We start from the raw sequence: 22,407 nt of genomic DNA on the forward strand, positions 1-22,407 counted from the left end.
AAATACTTTTCTGAACTATCGAAAAGAACAAGAGGTAGATACTTTTGTTTTACTCTGCTAGAATAACATCATAATTGTTCTTCTTTTTCAAACACTAGCATTTAGTGAAAGACAAAACGTACACAGAAGCTGTTGAGGGGGACATTACTGACCTCCACATTTAAGAAGTCCAATCCCTAGTTCCTTTCAAACTTGTATTATTTTGCCACCACACAACACAGTAACTCACCTATCATGTTCTTTATCCACCAGATGATACCTGGCTCTGAAGGCAACCAGGTGTGCATAGTATGCTGGTGCAGGGATGGAGACAGAACGAGTACAGCGTACATACGTATGACACAGCTGGTAGGTGAGAATCTGCAGTTCATCCGAAGAGAAACGATTGTCATCCCAGAGGACATGGTAATGAGAAGGTCTGCTTGTTCCCTAAGGGCAGATCAGAGACAATATTAAAAGGCATTTGGAAATGCTCAACTTCCCCATGTATTTAGGAATTCAAATACAATGTGTTGCCTCTACTGAACTGCAGGCTGTTCATTAGGCAGATTTCTCTTACCCAGCCTCCACCTGGATAGACAAGGGGTCACAAGCACTTTATAGCCTCTCCCTCCTATCGCAAACCAAACTCCTAAAGAGTAGGTTAAAGACATAAACGAAGGGAAGTTGCAGTTATCTGCTGCTCACGAAAGGCTTTTCCTTTAGCTGAAATTCCCTTTGATGGACTGTTACTCTGAGGTGTGTTCACATGTACTCATACCTGCTCTCAGCTCTGCCCCACACTTCAAAGCAAACTCAGTAGAATGCAACAAAATCAAGGCAAGAACTGTTTTCCATTTCCTTGATGTATAAACATTCTATTTACACCAGTCAGGGTATAATGATTTCTGGTCCAAGCTCTTTATATTTCTGTGCATATCAAAACACATCTTGACAAGTATTTGTACTTCTACATTAGGGAAAGTGGTTGTTTACCTACTTTGCAGCCAAGATTTAATGAGATCATGGCAGGCAGATCCTTGATAAGGCAGAGCCAGGTCTCTTCCATTTTATCATCCTTCTTGCAGAAAAACATGCAAATGTTACACTTAAACAACCATGCTACTACAGTGCAGTTCTGAGTGCTCTTCTATTGACTATGCCTTCTACTGGTGTTTCAGACTGCTACTACCTCAGCATTAGTAGCCTGTTAGCTCAAATGACAGACTCATGCTTCTAGATTCAGAAGTCCAGGTTCAGTCCTTACAGCTGATCCTAAAAAAAAACCAGTTACCCTTGGCTATACTGTTTAAAAACTGGGGGGGAAAAAAGCTAGAAATCCTGACTCCTAACATACCTGTCAGCACCATCTTGTTGAGTATTTCCAACTAACTAGGATTAAAAAAAAATAAAGCTCTTTGTAGTAGGTTTCTTCAGTTTAAAGAGAAAAGTTTACAGTAAAGAAGTTGCAATAAAGTGAGACTGTCCTCAATATGGACAAAATTGGAGACGTCTTATAGGAGTCTTATACAAGTCTTTTCCATGCAACTTAGAACTGGTTGATAATCTATTGTTCACACTGAATTTCTGGTACCCGTATAGTCATGTAAGCAATCTTAAAATATACAAAATTGATACATAAATTATTTGAGACAAAGTAACCCATTTCAAGGCACTGAGTTGAGTTGTCACATCAAGAGAGGTAAGCATTGTAAAAAGCAATGCACCCTTCAAAAATCATTCTAATAATCCAGTGAGCATTTCCCAAATTATCCTTTTTAGTTCTACAGTGAGACAGACATGATAAGATTACCTGTCCCAGAATTTCATCTGTGTTGTCCAAATTAAAAGATCCTTTTGAAGTTCATATTAGACTTCCACAACAGACCAGATAAGGACTCTAAACCAAGGCAATTCTGGGCAAAACACTAAGAGGTCACAGCATTCTAATTTGAACCCAAGTTTAAAGTTTTCTTTTAATACAAAATTACATCTGACCTTAAATATGACCTTTAAGTGGGGGTAGGTAGGGCATAGGACCAGGAAAAGGAGGACAGAAAGTGGCAATAGTTCTCCAAAACTATGAGACATAATTCAAATAAAACACCCATTTTTTCAGTGAGAGTCTGCTCCATTTTTTTGTCCCTCCAAAAGTTTTTGCAGCTCCAAAAGTGGGACGGTACTCTCATGCCGATGAAAAAAAATGCTTTAAAATGTAGACAAAAAGTCCATAAAAGGACAGAGCACGGGAAGTTAATGATCTGTGAAGTATAGGACATGTCTGATTTGTTTCAAGACTTTTGTGGAGTATTTTTGTTACTTCTTATGAATACTTCTGAGGGACGGATCAGCATGGGAGATGGTGTAAATGGAATGCTACAGCATGCACTGCTTGTGCAGCAAGTGCACGAAGGACCACCAACAAATATGGTGGAAGATGAAGACACAAGTAAAGCATACCTGAATACCAGCATGACTACACAGGTAAAAGTCAAATTCTGATGGATGGGTGATTTTTGTGTCCACTGTCGTACCTGCAGGAATGTTTCCACTTTTTCCAACCTACAGGAACAGAATAAGTCACAAATTACAACAATGAGGCACAGTACAATTTAGTTAATTTTTCCACTCCATTAGACAGTAAAGAACTATCCAACGAAAGGAATACCAAAAGTATAATATAAAGAAGAATGCTCAAATGCAATTTTTTGCCAAAAAGCCTGAAATAAATGACTAGCAAAAATGAGTTAATTCAGTCTGCAGTCAGGAAATTAGACTTCTGTAGTTCAGGTGCACCAAGAAAAAAACAAGTTTCATTAACACATTTCTTAGATCACTTGGAACATTCAATACCCATTGATAAAGTTTGGAGGAAAATTCCTGCAACTGGCTGGTCACCCCCATTTCTCAACTTAATATCCTAGGGGGTATTATTCCACAGTTTACTTCTCTTCACAGCACCTGAAGAAGGGAAGAAGGTATACGATTCAAGAGCAGCCCCCCTCCCTAAACTTAAAGGTCAGAATTAAATGCAAAAGAGAAATCCACACCTTTTGTTTTTTCTGCATTTGCCAATTGGGATCAGATCAGCTATAGAGAAGTATATCTATATACTTAGTGCTGCAAGTAAACAAACGGAGTCCACTAAACTTCAAAACCAAAGTAGCTCCAATTCTGTATCAGAAAAGGCTGGTGCTAGGCCAAAGACAGGACATGTTCAGAATTATCAGCTCAGGTTTAAGAGCAAGAAACTGCTCATTTCTAAAGCCAAGTCCTTCACTGACCTTGGGGAACCACTTGCTTTAAATTTCCTCCTCTGTAAAAAAGATGACACCCATACATAAAATAGATATGTACTTGCATACATGCCTTATAGGGATGTTGTGAAGCTTAGTTAATAATCTTCAATGTTTTATGAGTAAGTGGTGGAAGTATGATAAAACATAACCTTAAATGGACTAGAAAAGTGAAAGACCATAGAACTAGCTAACAGTTAACATGGCTTTTCTAATACCAATGAACAGAAGCTCTGTTCTTGCTTCCAAGCTATCTAAAGGAACAACCAACATATGATGAAAACAATAATGAATGAAAATATTTGAGCTGAAAAAAGCCCCCCCAAACAACCTTGTCAACAGCAAAGGATCCGAGTATGTACACAAGATGTGGACTTCCTGTTAGTGGATCCTTATTGCTGCAGTTTTCGTTTGCTTAAAACTTTGCATCATTTCTTTCTAAATAAGCATGGAAACGAAAGTTTGTCTTAAAGTGAAAGCAGGAGGAAAGCCCCTAGGCCCCTGTAACACCACTGTTAGTGTGCAAATGTTTGCATATAAAACAGTAACTTCAGAGGAAAAAATGTCTACAGTCTACGCCAGCAAACTAAGCAGACACAAACAGAACAAAAGGGAAAAAACCACAGGAACTATGGTCTGGTGGATAACCAGTGGAACTGGGACTCAGGAAGTATGGTTCTACTTCCATAACTGCCAGTGACTTGTTACATGACCATTTACTAGTCACTTCCCATCTACTTCTCCCCCCACCACCTGCACCTACCATCACTAGGGCATTGCTTTGGGGAAGAGATCATCTCTTATCACTGGCTACCCAGTTCCTAGCAAAAGCTCCTCAACCTTGCTGCAGCATCTCGGCACTAATAAAATTAACAGGCACTTCACTTTTCCATTGCCCAAGTTCAGCAAATTGTACGATTTTACAGGTCATGTAAACCTAGAGTAGTGCTGAATTTACTGATGTAGACAAATGATACATTTGATTCAGACATTATTTTGGCTAATTCTGGGGTAGCTGGATACCAGTGCTGCCAACCACTTGCTCTATTTATGCAAGACAGCACTGACAGTCTGGGAGAGGCTTACCCTTTGTGGTAGGCAACTAGTGCTTAGGAAAGTGCTGGGATTGACAACAGATTTATTTTCACACTAGCTTTGTTCCTCCTTTTTTTTAAACCTGAACCTAGACCAAGCAAGTTTCTCACCATACACTATACAGAGTAAATAAAGGAGATGAAAAACTACCGGTATTAATACCCCTCCCCATTCCCCTGCCTGCTTTAGCTGTATTCACCAGGAAGTCAAGGCAACAGTGGGTCAGATTCCCAACTTGAGACTAACGAGAAGAGGCGTCTGTTGTCCCGTTTTCCTGATATCAAAAGGGAAGAAGTTAAGGCATGGTCAAAGGTTGTTCTGGCAGGGACATTTTCTTTCCACCTTATTTTGTCCTCTAGCCGCAGTTCCACCCCAGGGAGTGTGGAAATGGATGAAGTTCTTTAAACGACAACTGGCTGGATGCAGATGCATAAATTAAATAAGAACAGAAAGCCTACGGTCCGTATTGATGAGTCAGAAGAACAGAGGGATTTTTCATTAAAATAACCAACTGCTCATGTTAAGTAACCAGGCATCCAATATTACTGCTTAATGCTGCTTCTACTTCAACAACTACAATGCAACCGTGACAGCTCCATAATTCTGTAGTGATACAAATATAGCAAAACTGCTCCAGCTTAAACCCCGTTTCATTTAAGGGTCAAAGCTAGTGTCATTTAGCTAGCTTCCATTGCCATAGGCTCAAGCAGACTCAACAGATCATAACATCAGCTACAGGCTCCCAAGCAGCATCTCCTCCAATACTTTTTAAAGTAGCTAAAACGTAAGTTTGTTCATACCCTTACTGATATGAATATTCCTAGTACAACCAGCGATTTCTTTTAAGTGATTATAACTATTAATGCAAATACCACTCACTTGAGAAGGATCTGCAGGACTGGATCTTTAATGCACAAGTTTTTGTCCAGAAAGAGATACCTCTGTATGCAAAGTAACTGTCTGAAGAGGGACACGTAGGAACTACAACTAAAGCACAGCGAGATGAAAAGAAGAGTTTTGGACTGTATAATAAGGTTTCACATCAGAGAGGAGATGGAGCAACCAGCAAAGCCCAGAAGCATGGGAAACACCCACAGTAGAACACAGGCATAGCTACACCTAGATCATCCCCAACCAGTGGCTGTCCAACCTCTTCTTGAGTAGCTCCAGTGATGGTGAGTCTACAACTTCCCCAGGCATCAATTTCTATACTGAAGAAGTTTTTCCAGATATGCAGTCTAAACCTACTTTGCAACTTCGAGCCACGGGTCCGCACCCTCCTCTCTACAGCATGAGAGAAGAGGTGCCTTTCCTCTTCTTTATGGCAGCCTTTCAAGTATTTGAAGACTGCTATCATGTCCCCTCTTAAATACTGCTTCCTCAAGCTGAACATGCCCAGCTCCATCAACCTCGCCTCATAAAATTTGCTTTTCCAAGCCCATGATCATCTTTGTCCACCTGTGGACCTTCTCTAACTTCTCCATGTCTTTTTCTAAGACGCAGAGCCCAGAACTGCACACAGTACTCTAGATGAGGCCTACCCAGTGCTGAGTAGAGGCACTATCACCTCCCATGTCTGCACCTAATGCTTCTATTGATGCATCTCAAAAGCATATTTGCTTTGGTGGCTGCATCATACTGCAGTTTCATATTGAATCCACTGTCTACCAAGACTCCCAAATCCTTTTCCATAGTGCTGCCATCCAGCCCTGTTGTATTTATGTTTTTTTATTATTCCTCCTGAAGTGTAGCACCTTGTCTGTATTTGTCTGCATTGAACTTTATCCTGCTAGTTCCAGCCCTAATTTCTAATCTGTTGAGATTCTGCTGAACTGTGCTCAGATCCTCCAACATGTTTGCAGTCCTTCCCGGTTGTGTCATCTGCAAACTTGCTCAAGAAGCTTTCTATGCCAGCATCAAAATTAAGTCAAATAGTTCCTGTCTGACTAAACCACCCATCGCCTTCTAAGCTCCATATAGAGAATACACTGAGATGAAAATGCCCATTAATGCTGCTTTCTGAAAAAGGAAGCTGGCCAGTCCTTCAGCCCAGGGGGGTCAAACATCTGTCCTGCAGTGCTTCTCCCTGGCTGGATGACTCGTCTCCAGATCTGGCCCACAGGGCTTTTAACCACAGCTCCAAGAGCCACTGTGCTGGTGCAGCCAGCCATGGTGCCCATGCCACAGAACTTCTGATTCTTGACTGCAGCTCAGTATGCAAATCAGTGGTGGGGCAGCAAGCCGTGTTAACCTGTGCATGGTGCCTGTGCTGACAAAGTAGCTCTGGCAGCTCCAGTGAGAAGCCACGCAAGCTGAACTCAGCTTGCCAACTCATTTGAGGTTTACAACTCTACTTCAGCCCATGATATTTAACCCAAAGCCCACAAGTAGTTAGAGAAACACAGATTTCTTCACAGATGGTAAAAGATATTGATTAATCCACAGATAATGCAATTTAAATGGAAATGAGTGAATTCAAATTTATTTAAATAAGAGGCAGCTTTGATGCATGTAGGGGGATTCAGGCAATGTGCTAGTCCTTGACAGGCAAATATTAAGAACATACCCGTTCATTTTTGTCTGTACAGAAGAGTCTTGTGTGATGCCTTTTCTGCACAACAATAAATGTAATTCCTGGCTGGTAGTCCTTTTCTAATTTAATGCATGCTTCTCTGATAGCCAACAGTTCATGATGGAGAACCTAAAGCAAATTAACAAAAATGTGATCAATATGAGCTGCAAAGATAAAATTAGCATTAAAATTACTTTTAAAAACTGCCATATCATTTGCATTTTGTCCCTTCTAAATCATTCCCTTCCAGTGCTGCCAACGAGGGAGAGATCAGCATACACAAACATGTGTAGGATCAGACACTACTGGTTTCCCTTGATTTACGTGGTACATGTGTTCCTGGAGAACAGCGCATAAACTGAATTTGCATAAAGTGAACCCACTTTATAATGTAAGAAACAGGGATAGGTTCCCATGGCAGTGAGGGAGGGAAGACTACTCTCAGAGATGCACACGGCAGCCAAACAGAGGGAACAGAGCAGCACTTATCCCAGCGCTAGCTTCCTGCAGCTGCTGGGCTGCACCATGCCCTGAGCCTGCCAGGGCTCTACCTGTCCCCATTCACCCCAGCTCCTGCTGCAGCTGCCCTGGGAGTGGCTGATGGGAGCTCCCTGTAGCCGCTTCACTATGCCCTGGCGCAGGCAGCTGACATCAGCTGCTCCACCATGGGCTCGGGTGAGTGTGGACAAGTAGAGCCCCAGGTCCTGCAGGGCATGGCACTCACCCCAGCTGTAGTGGCCCTGGGAACAGCCAACACCAGCTGCCGGCACCAGGGCACGGTGCAGCCCAGCACCTACAAGCAGCTGGCACTGCCTGCTCCCGAGGCAGCTGCAGCAGAAGCTGGGGTGAGTGGGGATAGGTGGAGCCCTGGGGGGCTAGGGGCACAGCATGGGGAAGCCCAGCAGCTGCAGGCTGCTGGCACTGGCTGTTCCTGGGGCCGCTACAGCTGGGGAGACTGAGGCCACAGCCCTTTCCCCTCCCCCCACAGACTTAACTGCTGGGGGGAGGGGGGGACACATCTATGCTGATCAGATAAGAGCAAATTTACCTTGCATATAACAAATTATGGGTCTAAACATGCTCATTGCATAAGAGCAAATTCACATATAAAGAACCCGCATTAAAATAGAGGGAAACCTGTAAATCTTTCACTTCATGAAAATAAGTCATGTGTCAAGTCCAGTGCGCCACTAATGTATCAGTATAGCTCCAAACACAATGCCTAGACTATAAAAATATTGTGGCATGCAACCTATTATTAATGGACAGATAAAAAGGCACAACTGAGCGGTCTATTGAACAGACTACAACCTGAATGTTTTTCAGAGTAGGAAACTGAATATAAAATACTTAAATGTTTGTACTTGTCCCCAGTTCTTTGAGTGCAGTGTGTCAGGGAAGAGAGAGCAAGTTGCAATGAATTCTTACTAAAACATGGTAATATGAGAGTTGATACAATCTGGAATTTCTAAAAACTAAAATATCTTAATTATGAAAGAAAATATTGAAGTTATTTATTGACATGCACACATCAAATTCATACAAAGTTGGACATTTGGAATGGGATTTGGCATAACCACAAGAACTGCAGAAAGGGGATTAAGCTAAACAAACTTCAAACTGAATGACATTATACAATTTATTGTGATGCCCTTTTTATAAAGGAGCAGTTAAGATCCTGAAAGCTGGGAGGATGATTTTTCTGCCTTGTTCTGCTGATGCCCGAGACCTATTAGGAGGAAAAACAGTACTTATCCTAACTCCAATTTAACAAATGATACTATCAGAAAATTTCAAATGTCAAAAATATTAACCTGTTGAAACTGCCCCTCAGAAACGCCATCTCTGTAGAAAATAATGCGAGTTGGTTTAAATCTGGTTGATTTGTAGAACTGAATAAGTAACTCCCTGACCATGGCAGCCAAATCCTGGATGATTTCCTGACGGTGTTGCTGGACACGAACAGTGGCACAGTATCGATTAGGGTGAGCGTCCATACTACCAACGACCTGTTTAAATATACCATGCTTAAGACCAAACTGGTAAAGAGAATTTTCTTTCAACTTACTTTAAAAACAAATATTTAAAAACACAAAGAATTGATTATCTCACTGAATTACTTTACAATCTATGCAGTCTGTAAAGAAAAAGAGCAATACAAAGTTTATTTTATGAGGAAAGAAGTGTTCAGAATTCAAGAGTCTACCTATGACTATAGACAGTGTTACAACAAGGGTTTTGCAATGGTAGCAGCGTTTTTTTAAGTCTGTACTTCACCTCAATTTCAAGAAATAAAAGATTTCACAACTGGTTCATACCACAAAGATGCTGCTGGATCCCTGGTTCTTTCCTGACTCATGTGGTCTCTGTGCCCGGAAGCCTTTACTGCCTAACCCTCATTTGCATTTGTCTAGCTGATGACCAGGGATCTGTATTCTCCTTTTGCTGCAGAAAAGCGCAGATTTTTCTCCTTTAAAGGAGAAAAATGAGAATTTTTATCTTTTAAAAGGAGAAAAATCACAGCTTTCTCCTTTATAGGAAAAAAATGTGGGAAGCTGCGGGTGCAAGTGGGTGGGGCTTGGCCCCAAGTGGAGCACTGCGGGGGCAGCTGCAGGCTGGATCTAGTCAGCTGGTGGGCCAGATCCGGCTCACGGGCTGTATTTTGCCCACTCATGAGGGCTGATCCATTATGGTACTTCTTATGTTCTTACAATGTCTGCCAGGGGCCTAAGATACAATCGCCTGTGTCACTGCAGTCAACTAGTTCGTAAATGACTGCATTAATTATCTTGAAAAGCCACTTGTAGGTTACTGTTATCACTGAGTGCAGCAGCTTCTCTGTGACGAATTACAGGGAGCTCATTATACCAACAACTGTTTGCTTCTGGGGGTAGTTCAAAATGCTGACTGGAATGAGACCCCCCAGTGCCAGGAGACTGCTAATGCAGTTAAGCCAGGAGTATGTAGATTCACACACCTGAGGGAGGGGAACATCATGGAGCTTATCATGGAGATATTTGGGTAGCTGCTACTGTACAGTTGCAGGGGAACCCAGGAAAGATGAGAGTGAAGACCCAGCAGTGAAACATTCATACACAGTATTTTTTATCTACACACTGCATACCTTCTGTGAAGCCTTAAAATGTGCATATTTGAGAAGTGGTTTGGCCTTCTGAAAGCAAACCACCAGCCCTAGCCCACTTCCAGCAAAGGATGCAACTGAAGGAAAACTCCCCTGCCTGCTTTGGTGCACGTTGCTTTGTAGGAGAATATCATGCAACTCAAGGTGAATAATGAACACAGACTGCCCAGCAAGGATCAGGGGCAAAATATAGAATACATCCTGGACTAGAGACATTCAGAAAGGTTGGCCACATTCACTTCCAGGTTGCTTTATTCCTCATATGGCAGGGGAGAAGGACAGTAAATTTCACAAAAATGCGCATTACAGAGATTCTTACTGGCAATCTATAAATGTTATAGCACTGTGAATCAATGGGATATAACTCTTAGTGGATTATAATATTGCTATCAGCCTGAAAAAGCTCCTGGAAAAAGAAAAAACAAACTTATTTATATAAGGTATTACAGTAATTTTCAAATCAGCAAGCTCTCACACAACATTAAACAATTATTACCAGAGAAAGTTCTCTAGAACAGGTTTCTGGAGATTATGTAGTTAAACAGTGTTTAACATTATAACTGGGGTACCAGATTTACAGGCTACTCTTCTACAGCTACTTAGAAAAACCCAACCAACCAACCAACCAACCAACCAACCAACCCAAAAAAAAAACCCCAAACAGACTTAAATTAAATTACTGAAAGTCAAGACTACTACACAATTTACTCACTGCAGCAATGGAAGGCTTTTTTCCATCTCCAGCTGGTGGATGAGTGACATCTGCACCAAGGAATATAACAGGCTGCTGAAACACTGGTGGCCTAATGAAGAGAAAATAAATGTTGGAACAAATGTTATATAGATAATATTGGAAAAAAAATTATAAGTGGCAATTGATGAATCCTAGCCATCCCTGTCATTGAGGAATGCATAATCTGTTTATCATGATTGTTGTTAACTGTTTGTATTCTGGTAGCGTCCTGACCCTGATCAGAGTTCCTTTCTGTTACCTGCTGCACAGACATGAAGGGCAAAGTTTTAAAAACAGTAGGCTCCTGGTGCTCATTGATTTCCTTGGGAATCAGGCACCTAAATACCTTTAAAAATCTGAGGCAAGGGGCATACAATCTACTTTCACTAAAGTGACCGAAGAAGGTGAAAATTGTAACTCCATACTTCTTATAGCATCTGAAAGCAGGTTACATTTTGGTAGTCTGCACATCTTAACTTCCTCTAAGGAAAACGACATATGTGATATTAGAAACAGGGGCGAGCAACACATAGCTCTGTAGTCTGGATCTGGCCCATGGAGCTGGAGGGTGCGGGGCTTTCCCATGCAATGCTGGGTGGGCTTTGCATACGCTGTGCATGGGCGGTGGTTGCACAACCCTGCTGCACCCCAGACAGGCAGGCAGGGGAGGGGAGGGGAGTTGTATATACTGGCACTCTGCTATGCGTGGGCAGCCAGGGGACTTTACGTGCCAGCACAACCAGGGAACAGTGGCAGTAGTGGGCTGGGTGCATTGGCTCTCAGCTCCAAAACCTTGTCAACCTTTGTGCTAGAGCATTAAAAAAACTGAATACTTTGGTTTAAACTAAAAAAGCCTGAGTTCATCAGAAACTCTGCAGGGATTTTTCTAAGTACTTTTTAATTAAGGACCTCCCTAAATATTTGTATTGGGAATGTTTAGCTATATCAGGTCTGTCTGAAAGCTGATATTCTAAAAGGCAATAAAGTAAACTGAAATACCATTACAGAGAGACTAAAATTCTCCTTCTCCTAATTTGATACTTTCTTTTAGCTTTCTCAGAAGTAGTAGCTACAAAATGTACACAACTATTACTTTTCAAAATTTCATTTCTCAGGTATTTCAGAGCGTGTCTTCAGGAAGCAATGCCATGATATGGTCATTTTAAAAAGCTTTATAATTCAGAATTTTTTTTTGGATACAAGTAAATGATAACCAATTAACAGTAACTCTACAATCAACACCAAAAACTCCACCTTTCGAGAACTTCACTATTTTGATGGGAATGTTTTTGTGTCTCTGTGGTTACTTATATTTTCATAAGAGGACAGTTTATCGGAAGAACAAGCAGAATTCTTATTTTTTTGGGGGGCATCATACCATAGGTGGGTGGCAGTTCATCGGATGGAAGAACACATCATTCAAATGAAAACATCCTACTTCTTAAGAACAGACAGATCTTTCTGGGTAGAAAATGACTGTTCAGAAATACTGATGTCCTTTTAAAAAGTAAAGTTGAGACACCTCAGCATGAAAAGCCTGTATTTTCTCTTACTATGAAGTCACCATAAAATTTTGTAGAAAAGCTCAAACTGGGGAGAACTATTGAACTACTAGCAAGTATTTATAAAGCTTGTGTTTCATGAAATGCATAGCCTGCCCCAGGCGATCGTTTTACTTGCTTTTACATTTTTACTAACATTGTAGTAAACATTTTTACTACAATGTTATGCAGATGTAATGCTTCTTCCAACTGTGCACAATTATGCTAGGTAAAGACATTCAAAAAGCCTGAGGCGGAGTTGATCTACGTTACAGTTTTCTGTAAGCGGCATAGTTTAGATGAGTAGCAAACAGAACACACATTTGCCCTCTGGCGGGAGGGGAAAAATCTTAGACCAGGTTTCGCCATTTTTAAACTAGACTGTGCGCCAAATTTCTGTTCTGTTACGGGTATAGACTGGTTTTTGATCACCTGTACCAGTCAAAGTGTAATGTCTGCATCTGGCCCTTGTGCAGTAAATGCACTTTACAATGTGAAGGAAAAACGCTTCTCCTCTGAGCAGCATGTTTTCTAAGTGCTCGCTGCTGTATTACTTTTCAGCAACTGTTCTTCAGTTGCCCTCAGCTTGGTAAAGTAGAAGTTCGCTTATCTCTGCGAAACAGCATGTTGACTCTGAAAGCCGAGCCAAGTCAGAAATAGTTGCCATTTTGTCTTGAGAATGGGAATGCAATGACTAAAAGTGGCATTTTTACTTATTTATTTTTACAGACACATACACTCTCACTAAAGCTATTTTGTCTTAGTTTTACCCATGATAGTACTCCATATCTTACATAGTTGGACCAGAACAGCTGAATATCACCACGCTTCATTTTCCACTGAAAGCTCTGTTCGCACAGTCCTAATTAAAGAATATTTATTAGGTGATGATGCATGAGCCAGAAAGAATGCTGAATTTCAGATTCCAATTAGTTTGCAGGCCTGATGGTTTAAAAATAGGATTTTTTTTCCCTGAGTCAAACTGATTTAGAAGATACTGACATACAAAGTCCCAGAAAAACACTTCTACAAAGTCACTTTTCAAGAGCTACACTTATGCTGAAGGCTGTTACCAAGGCATCGCTCTAAGAACTAAATCTGGGGAAAAATATTTGGAAGTAAAAATAAAATATTTTTGCTGCTTTTCTTCCAGATGCTAAAATAAATGCCTTGTAGCTGCATGTGAAGCACTTTGTAGATTATAACACCAAAAAGAGAATTATTTTGCCTGAACTCCTGAACCCAGGGGATCTGAACATAATACACAGGGGGGAAGCAGAGGCAAAGAGGCTGTAGATGGGAAGGTTCGTGATCCCACTCAAAATCACTTATAATGCAGGTACCGGAAAAATAGTCCAACACCTTCCAAGCCTATGCCTCATCCACTGAGTTACTGATGGCGATCTAAGGATATCAAGTGGATGGTAAGCAATGAAAACAAAACCAGCTCATCTCAGTGGCAGCAGTGAAAGTTTACACATGGGGGCAAGTTCAAAGAGGGTGCAAGAGGCTGGTCACACTCCACTTTGGCTGTGTCCCACATGCTGCAGCGAGCTCTCAGAGCTCACCATCATGTCAGCGCAGCTCCAAATGTGGGAGCAATATACATGAGCTCCACAGCACAGGGTCTGCCTGGAGTCCCTGCTTTCCAGCTCTGGAGCCTGCTGCTATTCTGCTTTTCCCCTCCCCAAATTCAGCAGCAGGGGAAAAGGAAGGGATGAGTGGTGACAGCAGCAGCAGCAACTGCTCAGCCCAGCTCCTGCTTTCACTGCAGTAGGAGGAAGTGGCTTTGGTTGCATCATGTGCCACACAGCCAACAGGGGTGTGGCTACAACCCTGTCACGATGATCCTGGACCTGCTCCTGTTTATATAAGAACAAACGATACGTGACATCTCGAAATAAAGTATGTATAGAGCCAATTCCCTGCAGCCTTTATAGTTTAAGTTTTAAATGACTAGTGGAAATAATGGTTCTGGTTCCAAAGTGACAATACAGATCAGAGCTTTCCTAAAGGTCACTGGAGTTTAGATTTTGGTTCTCTACCAAAGACCTACTGTAATAGTAGACAGCATTCACATTTTTCCACTGGTAAGGCCACTCAGGAGTTCACAGCCAGAGTAGACGCTCCTTAATAAATTCCCCATATGGAACTGCCTCCACATACCCAAGCTGTAAGCTAAGTGAAGCACTCTGATTTCCCAGCATTTATGCTACAGCTGGCTACTACAATCCCTACAGTAGGAGACTGCAAAAAGTTCTAGTGTGAGATTCCTTGGAATGAACCTCTTATTTCAGTTTCCAACACACACGCTCTCTCTCTCTCTCCCCCTCTTTAAAATAAATGAGCAGCAAGATGCAAACTGCTGAAACAAGCAACCCTGATCACAATGGCCACGTGCAGATGGGCACAGGAGTGTTTTTAAAGTTGGATAAAAACACAGGATAAAAATGGCTATTTTAACATAAAATGTTCCCCTTAAAATTAAAAAACAAAAATGGATAACTTACCTTCCCTGCGGCAGTAAAATGTTATTTACTCCTCCTAATTTGACATTGATCTTTAAACAAAGATTGGACAAAGTTTGCGGTGTTGTTCTTTGCACATTTTTCATTTGAACACACTGGGTAGCCATCCCCAGTACAGTATCACCAACCCGCTTTACTTCCGCTACCAAGTCAAAAAAGAAAATAAAAACTAGTCAAATATTTAAATACAAGTATTTAATACATTAAGTGGCATTCTTTCAGGCATGATCACCTGCCCCAAGCACTATAAACATCTGTCCTGGAAGAAACCATTTTATCCTGGGAGAAAGTGCAATAGTTCAAATAACCATGTCTGTTGTACAGGAAGAAACCCTAACAATGTTCACAGGATAATAACTGCTAACAGTTTGTCCTGGGACATTGCAAAATCTGTCTGAACAGTTGTCCTGGGATTGCATCAGTGAATCAATGGCAGAAAATGGTGATATGTAGTACACCAATCCCATGATATTTGTGTTCTGGGACAAACGCAGGCACAACCTGTCCTAGGACAAATGCAATGTCAGTTCCTAGACTAGGTGAATTTATTAATGCCATTAGCTTAAATGTATTTACCCATGCTGTTTTTGAATTCTCTAACTGCTTCCTGCTGAAGAGACAGTTTAACAGGATCCTAAGTATAATGGCACATTTATCATTCTAATCACTTTATTTTATACTGTTACCTCAACTTTAAAACAGTATAGAGGCACTGATTGCAACCCCAAAGTTAAGGTTCTATTTTGAAAATTAAGGGGCATAAATTCCTGTTCTGTTCTGCATGTAGGTGACCACTCAGTGACAAATTTCATGAAAGGTTAGAAAATGTCAAGCGTCTAAAAGAGATCTTTATTTAGGTCTGTGTAACAGATTTTACTAGTAAGCATTTAAGAACTTGGCACTGCATAAAGTCAGCTTTTAAAATTTTATTGCGACCATTTATATTTAAAACAATGCTGGGGATCTGAAGAAGAATTTATGTTAAGTAAATAAATTCTACATGTAATTTAAATAAAATATTTAGGATTAGTGATTTTTTTTTTTTTTAAACTGTTAAACACCAGGGGCTAGCATAGGAAGTGCAATAAATAAGACAAGTGGCATTCATTCAACCACGAATGAGTACTTTCTCTTCCAAGGTTATCAATTCATCAGATTAAAATTTGTTCCCTATAACTAAAATGTATCATTTAGCAGATTGGAACATAGCATTTCTCCAGAGACTCACAAGTCCCTCTTAAAATAGCTAAAAACTGTTATTCTCACTATGACAGAGGCAGAAGCTGCCTATTGTTAAGATGATCGCGATTCCCTTCCAATCTTTGCAGTAAAAATTCAGGCTGCAAGAGAACTAGTGGATTACTAATCCCAATGGGAAGCAAGCCAAACTGCCCTTTGGAAAAAATCCTGGACGTCCTCCTGTGCTAGGTAAGAAGGGACACCAAGTAGCACAAGGAAGTGGAATAGGACCAGTGCCTCCTCTTCCAGCAGTTAAGTGAGATTAAGAGGCATCCCTTCCCAGCATCAGAGGAACAACATGGGAGCTTGGGTCCTCAAAATAATTTCTAACTTGAAACGGTAACACTAATTTGGAATCAGCAGTCTCTTTGAGAGGCTCAAATAAATGAGAGAGAGATCTGATTATTCTGCTCCTTCCTCTTTATGGGTCCTTGGTTCTTTACGGATCACTCCATTACAGCTGCCTTTATTTAGAAATAGGGAAAGTAAGGAGTTCAATTTTTGCAACTTCAAATAAAGCAACTGAGACACTGGACAGGATGAAGGGGGACATGTCATATTAGTGTATTTTGTTAAATGTGCCCTCAGCATGAAGACTGCAACTAAAACTGTAGAAAAATATGGACAGAGTTGCCCTATGACAAGCTATAAATTGAGAAAAGGAGATGGTTGAGATAGGAGGAAAGAAGGACAGAAAGAAGGAAAATACATCTATCAGAAGTGATGGAAAGTTCATGTTAGTACAAAGAGGAAGATCAGGTATGTCCTGCTCACCTGAAGCAGAATACACATGTACTCTGCAAACAGTACTGTTCTCAGTTTACCCCCAAGTGCAAATCAAGTTGCCGGTTTTGATCTATGAAATCCACATATGATTCCTGTCCTGGCTATTTAGACTTTTTTTAAAACTTTAATGTGCTGCAATGAATAACTGGGGGGGTTGGAGGTTGGAGAGGGGAGAAGCAGTTGGATTTGGAATCTACTTGTCAAGTCTAGTAAGTCTGATCTTGGCAGAAAGTGACCTCTTTGCTCAGATCTTGCAGGAGGCTCAAGGCTTGAGCAGGTGGAATTTTTGGAGAGCTGCAGACAGTTGAGTATCTGTCCATTTTTATTATTTGCATAGGCTTTCGGATGACTGCAGGTACAGCCAGAGATTCTGATTATGTTAATCAATTGTAAGCAAAGAAGAAAAAAAGGCTTTGCTTTTAGAGGTGGTCTTCAGTTTTCTGACTTATGGAACGTGCTTCAGTGATAGCCAGCATATTAATGGAGAAAATAGGAATAAAATAAAGAAATGGCTAACCCGTTCAAGCTAAAAAGACAAAACTTAAATCCCATAAATCTTTATGACGTTTTATCCAAGTGCTTTCAAAATTTTTGGCATCCTAGTCTTTCATAAAACATTAAATTTGTTTCGCACACACACACACTCCGTATGCTTAGCCTCCCCCCTCACCCCCACCTCCAAATCAGCTTGCACGTACCATAAACTGGAGTTTTCCCTGGTAAAATGACTACAACAAGCTGTAACCCAGCATAGGTGTTCTTCAAATGTCTGAACATGGGTTCCACACTATCTGCTCCCTGGGCATATTTGCAAAAACATGGCTGCCCCTGGATTGGCATTCCTGCATCTCTTGATATCTTCCTCAGTTGTTCTGTAAAAGACCTAAAATGCAGACACATTAAGTTAGTACAAAGGAACAGAGAATGCAGTTCTGTTCTCAGCTATGTTGGTACAAGCCTATTGTTGTTAATGATGTTAACTTGTATAAAACAGCAAAATTTGGCTGAGCAGAATGGCATCTTTTTCAGATTAAGCAAGCATTCTCATTTAGCCATGAAATGATTTACTCTTAATTATTTTCTTCCCTGTTGCATTGTGAATGACATACAAAAACAGAACAGGGAAACTGACTGCAAAGTACTTTTGGGTACACAAAAAAACCCAACCAATTGGGGGGGAAAAATTCCCTTTATCTTTCAGATTTGAACAGTGTTTTAACTGTAGCTGGTAGAAAGTGAGGCATAACTTTGAATTTTTAAGCTAACCAAGTATTTTTAAATAGGTCCAATGCAGATACAGACTCTTCTAATCGAGTGCATAGATGCACACATTTGAAGCTTCAATAATGAAAAATGCTCAGTTAAGTACTTCCTTCACTGTCTTACTTCAACTGTCTTCTTTACTCTTTGCTAGTTTCTACTGCACAGTAATCAAGACAGACACTGCCATACCCAATGATGGATAAACTGCTTTTGATGTTGAAGATTTAATGATACCAGCAGAGGGGGAGAAAAACAACCCATCACCACCAAAGCCATACTAGATTCTACACCGTTTCAAATATAACATTCAATGTTTGTGAGCAAGAAAAAAAGAAACACAAAACCAAATCCTGTAGCTTGCAATACCTAAAGGGGGTGGGGGAGGGAGAATATAACAAAGAAAAAGTTTTTCAAAAAAGAATTACAAAAGAATTGTTATAAAAAGTATAAAAACAACACAATATTTCTACATGACCCATGTGTTTTGAAACCAGTAAGTTAAATAAAATCTATGAAAAAGAAACACACTTACTTAAGATGAACTTCAGTGCATTGGCGTTGGGGAGCAAAGCAGGCAATTGCCCAAACCTTGATTTCAATTCCAGTGTGAAACTGTTTATTCCTCATATCCCAGACTCCTTGAACTGGGGTAGCAATTGCTTTATTCTATATAAAAGTAAATAAATGGGAGATGGTTCATGTTAACAACAAAAAATAATAAGCCTTTTGCCCCTTTTTCATTCCAAAAACAAGGCTATCCTTAGTTTGAAATCTCTCAGAAATTTAGGCAGAAGGCAAGGCATGGTACCATTTTAAAGACTAACCGATTCAAAAAGGCAGAAGCTGCCTTAGACAACAGGCTACTTCATCATGTAGCATCTGACAAAGAAGGCTGTCACTTAGAAAAGCTTTTCTGAACCAGTTAGTTTTTAAAAGGTGCCACCACACCATGCTTTCTGCCTCTCTTCGGACAAAACACAGCTAGTAACCTCTCTCAGAAATGGTGATGTATACATTTTATTTCAGTCTTACGAATATCATTATCCATCCTCTCACTATAGCAACATACCTCCAGTATGCAAGTCTGGCCAGTTAGGAACCTAAAGCTTTAGAAACAATTCAATTAAATATTTAAATTGCAATTTTTTTGTTCATATGTAAATCCCGTCATGTGTAGCATATACAAAACAACTAGAGTAAGTGAGGGCAGCAGGTGATAAGAGCAATAAACTTTGGTAAAGAAGTTTGAATTCCTGTACTTCCCAAGAGCTTAGTGAACTTCCTAAGAATTTATTTATCCTTACAGCTGCCAAAACAGACAAAAATATTATCTAGATTTTACACATTGGTAAACAGAGGCATGTAGAGGTTCAATGATTTGTGCAAGGTCACAGAAAAAAGTATCTATGAAAGGTGAGAACACATCCTGGTTTCTGAATTACAGGCCTGCATAACATTCTCTGTCATTCCCTGGCTCAAGACACCTCTGAATCACCTACAAGCAGGAGTATGAAACTCATCCAGTCCTGCAGGCCAGATGAGTAGCACATGGCCAGTCCATGGGCTGAATTGCGCATACACACCATCCCCCTTCCTATATGTTGAATCAAGTGTCCACAGAGCTCACTCCAGGACCTAGGTTCCCTGTGGTATCCACTCCAGGACCCATGCTGCACGCAATGGCCACCCTAAGGTGCATATGCAGCACAGATGCTGGACTGGCTGGGGCATGCACTGAGAGACAAGTCCTAGGCCCTGTGTGCAGGGGCAGTCCCACATGCATCGTGTGCAACCTGGGAGTCTACTCCAAGACCTGAAGCAGCACCAGGGACTGGATGACTGGGCCCTGTGGGCTGGATCCAGCCACTGGGCCATGCCTTTGATACTCCTGACCTAGAGGATCACTAGTTATATAAGCAAGAGAAGAAGAAAAAAATTAAAAAACTCAATCTGAAACTGGAAATGCCCTCATAGGTATTTAGTGTTCTTGGAGGTGTGATGGGTCTAGTGCATCTGCCCTAGTATTTAGGGAAGAGAATGACAGTTTGACAGGATGACCCTTGGAGTTAACTCTCTATTTCTAGATGCAGATTGGTGGTACAGGTTTTTTCTTAAGCCTGCACTGAAAACCTATAAAGTTGAGAAAAATTACACAGTAGAGGACTCTTGGAGAAATCTAGTATCATGTAAACTGTGCCTGCAAATATTCTAATATGAAAAGGTCATTCTATGAACTAATTTTCTGAAGACTGGAAATAAGATGATACCACAGGGGGACCAATCAATTTGGATCAGGATCTGCCTCACCCACCTCAATGGGTCTCTAGTTTGAATATGCAGAATCATAAGCCCGTGGCAGAAATATTACAGATTAAGGGAGACAAAACATATTGCATTTTCAGACTCTTCTACATTACATACACTATAAAACTTTTATATACTAGCTAATTTTGTGAGAGTAGCACAAAGGGACTATGCATTCTTAACAGGCATCTTTTTGGTGCTACAAGAAAACAAACAATTTTCAGGGCTGATATCCATTCATAACCACTCAAAAGGATCGTCGGGTGGCACTTGAAGTCAGAACCCAGGGATCGTACAATGGGTACCAAAAATCGGAGGAAACAAAAAACCAAAGCCATTCTTAAAAAAGTCTGCCTCAGTTTCTGTATCTATGAAACGGGGATAATCAGTAACATACTTACAGGCTAGTGGGTGGGAGCAGGAAACAGAAAAGCAGAGGAGAAATGGGTGCCAATTTGGGGGGTTTGGAGAGCGGGAACACCAAAATGGCAAGTCCCAATGGAGCTCCCACTACAATGGCAGCAGCCTGATGAGGGAGCCTCTGTTGCTGTGGCAGAAACCCACACCACTACTACAGCCCCTACTCAACGAGGTAAGGACTTGACACCCTTCCTCTCTCCCCCAACTGCCCACAATACCAAAATATGAAATTATCCCTGCAGGGATTAAATTTACTCATGTAGCATGGATTACAACTAGATCATGTATATGAAGCGCTTTGAAGGTAATAAATGTTCAGTGCCAAGTCCTATGGATATATCCATTCATGCCATTCTATCCCACGTTAAACAGCAGTATAATTACTTTAAGAGATCATCACATATCTGTTTACATACTCTGCCTCCATAAAGGATTGAAGGAGGTTGCAGGACTCTACCAGTTACATCAGTCATTTCATCTTTGACCATTATTCCAAATTCACGAACGTAAGGATCAGTATTAAAACTTGCACTTCGCATCTAAAATAAACATAAATAAATAAATATATAAATAAATATTCCAACAGGCAAAACAAAGGGCTTCTCATGTGATCCGATTTTTTCCAAAGCATCATCTTATTGCTGGTACCTAACTTGAGCTACTGAGAGCTAAATTTGAGTGATGACAAGTATTTACAGAGCCCATTAGCTCCCCATTGAAATGTGGATTTTTACTACCCATGAAAATTTGGCCCTGGATTTCCAGAACAGGTCCCCCGCAGAAAGAGGCCCACTTTGCAGATAGCATGAATACTTTCAAGCAACTTGTAATGAAGCAGATGTTATTTTATCAATGGTATAACTTGCAACTACAAGAGAAAAATTGTGTTCTACACTTTGCATTTCTGTTCTCACCACACACTTACCAATTTGCTTATCTCTTCTTGGCGGTCAGGTGCCGATCTTGCTGTTGCACGTATCATAGTGGAAGTCTGATTGTCTGTCAGTTTCTTTATACATCTCTGTCCTGCCACTATGTTGCACACCTATGATAACCCCACACAAATTCAATTTAAAACATACAAAGGCATGTTACTTTTTTTCCTCTGTTTATGCATGCAATGATAAATAGTGTGACAACTGCAAACACAAAACCTGAAACATTTTAATTCATTTCTCTTTCAAAAACATAGTATATATATGAAAGTTTGCTTGCCTCAAGAGGAAGGTATGTGTGTTTCTGCTCCTGTCCAACTTGTAAACATGGAAGATGAGGATAGCGCAGAACCAGCTTGTGCCTATCCTTAAAATACTGAGCCACAGTGCATTCAACTGTTTGTCCATTCTCCTGCTGAAGTGGGAATCTGTAGGAAACCAAACGTGAAAACAAGCCATTATTTTGTACACAACATTTTTCCATAATGAAATCAGGCACAATGCAATGTGGCCCACAGGAAAAGGTTACATAAAACAAGACCCCATGATAGCAAAGCATATGGGTTTTGGAGGG

General features: G+C 40.7%; 1 protein-coding gene across 2 annotated transcripts in view; it reads right to left on the reverse strand.

Annotated features, from left to right (window-relative positions):
- The window catches only part of AGO2 (argonaute RISC catalytic component 2), an 89,754-nt gene that overhangs the window by 14,331 nt on the left and 53,016 nt on the right, over window positions 1-22,407 (reverse strand). For both annotated transcript variants that reach the window (XM_090040711.1, XM_090040712.1), the window contains exons 8-18: window positions 22,114-22,261; window positions 21,824-21,943; window positions 21,315-21,437; window positions 18,707-18,840; window positions 17,610-17,794; window positions 14,869-15,028; window positions 10,797-10,887; window positions 8,757-8,951; window positions 6,937-7,071; window positions 2,440-2,541; window positions 230-429 (exon numbers count right to left, since the gene is read on the reverse strand). In XM_090040711.1, coding sequence (XP_089896837.1) covers window positions 230-429; window positions 2,440-2,541; window positions 6,937-7,071; window positions 8,757-8,951; window positions 10,797-10,887; window positions 14,869-15,028; window positions 17,610-17,794; window positions 18,707-18,840; window positions 21,315-21,437; window positions 21,824-21,943; window positions 22,114-22,261 — 1,593 coding nt within the window. The remainder of the gene's footprint in view (window positions 1-229; window positions 430-2,439; window positions 2,542-6,936; window positions 7,072-8,756; window positions 8,952-10,796; window positions 10,888-14,868; window positions 15,029-17,609; window positions 17,795-18,706; window positions 18,841-21,314; window positions 21,438-21,823; window positions 21,944-22,113; window positions 22,262-22,407) is intronic.

Source organism: Crocodylus siamensis, chromosome 3, assembly GCF_052110815.1.
Source record: "Crocodylus siamensis isolate JL-2025a chromosome 3, ASM5211081v1, whole genome shotgun sequence".
NCBI classification, from domain to species: domain Eukaryota; kingdom Metazoa; phylum Chordata; order Crocodylia; family Crocodylidae; genus Crocodylus; species Crocodylus siamensis.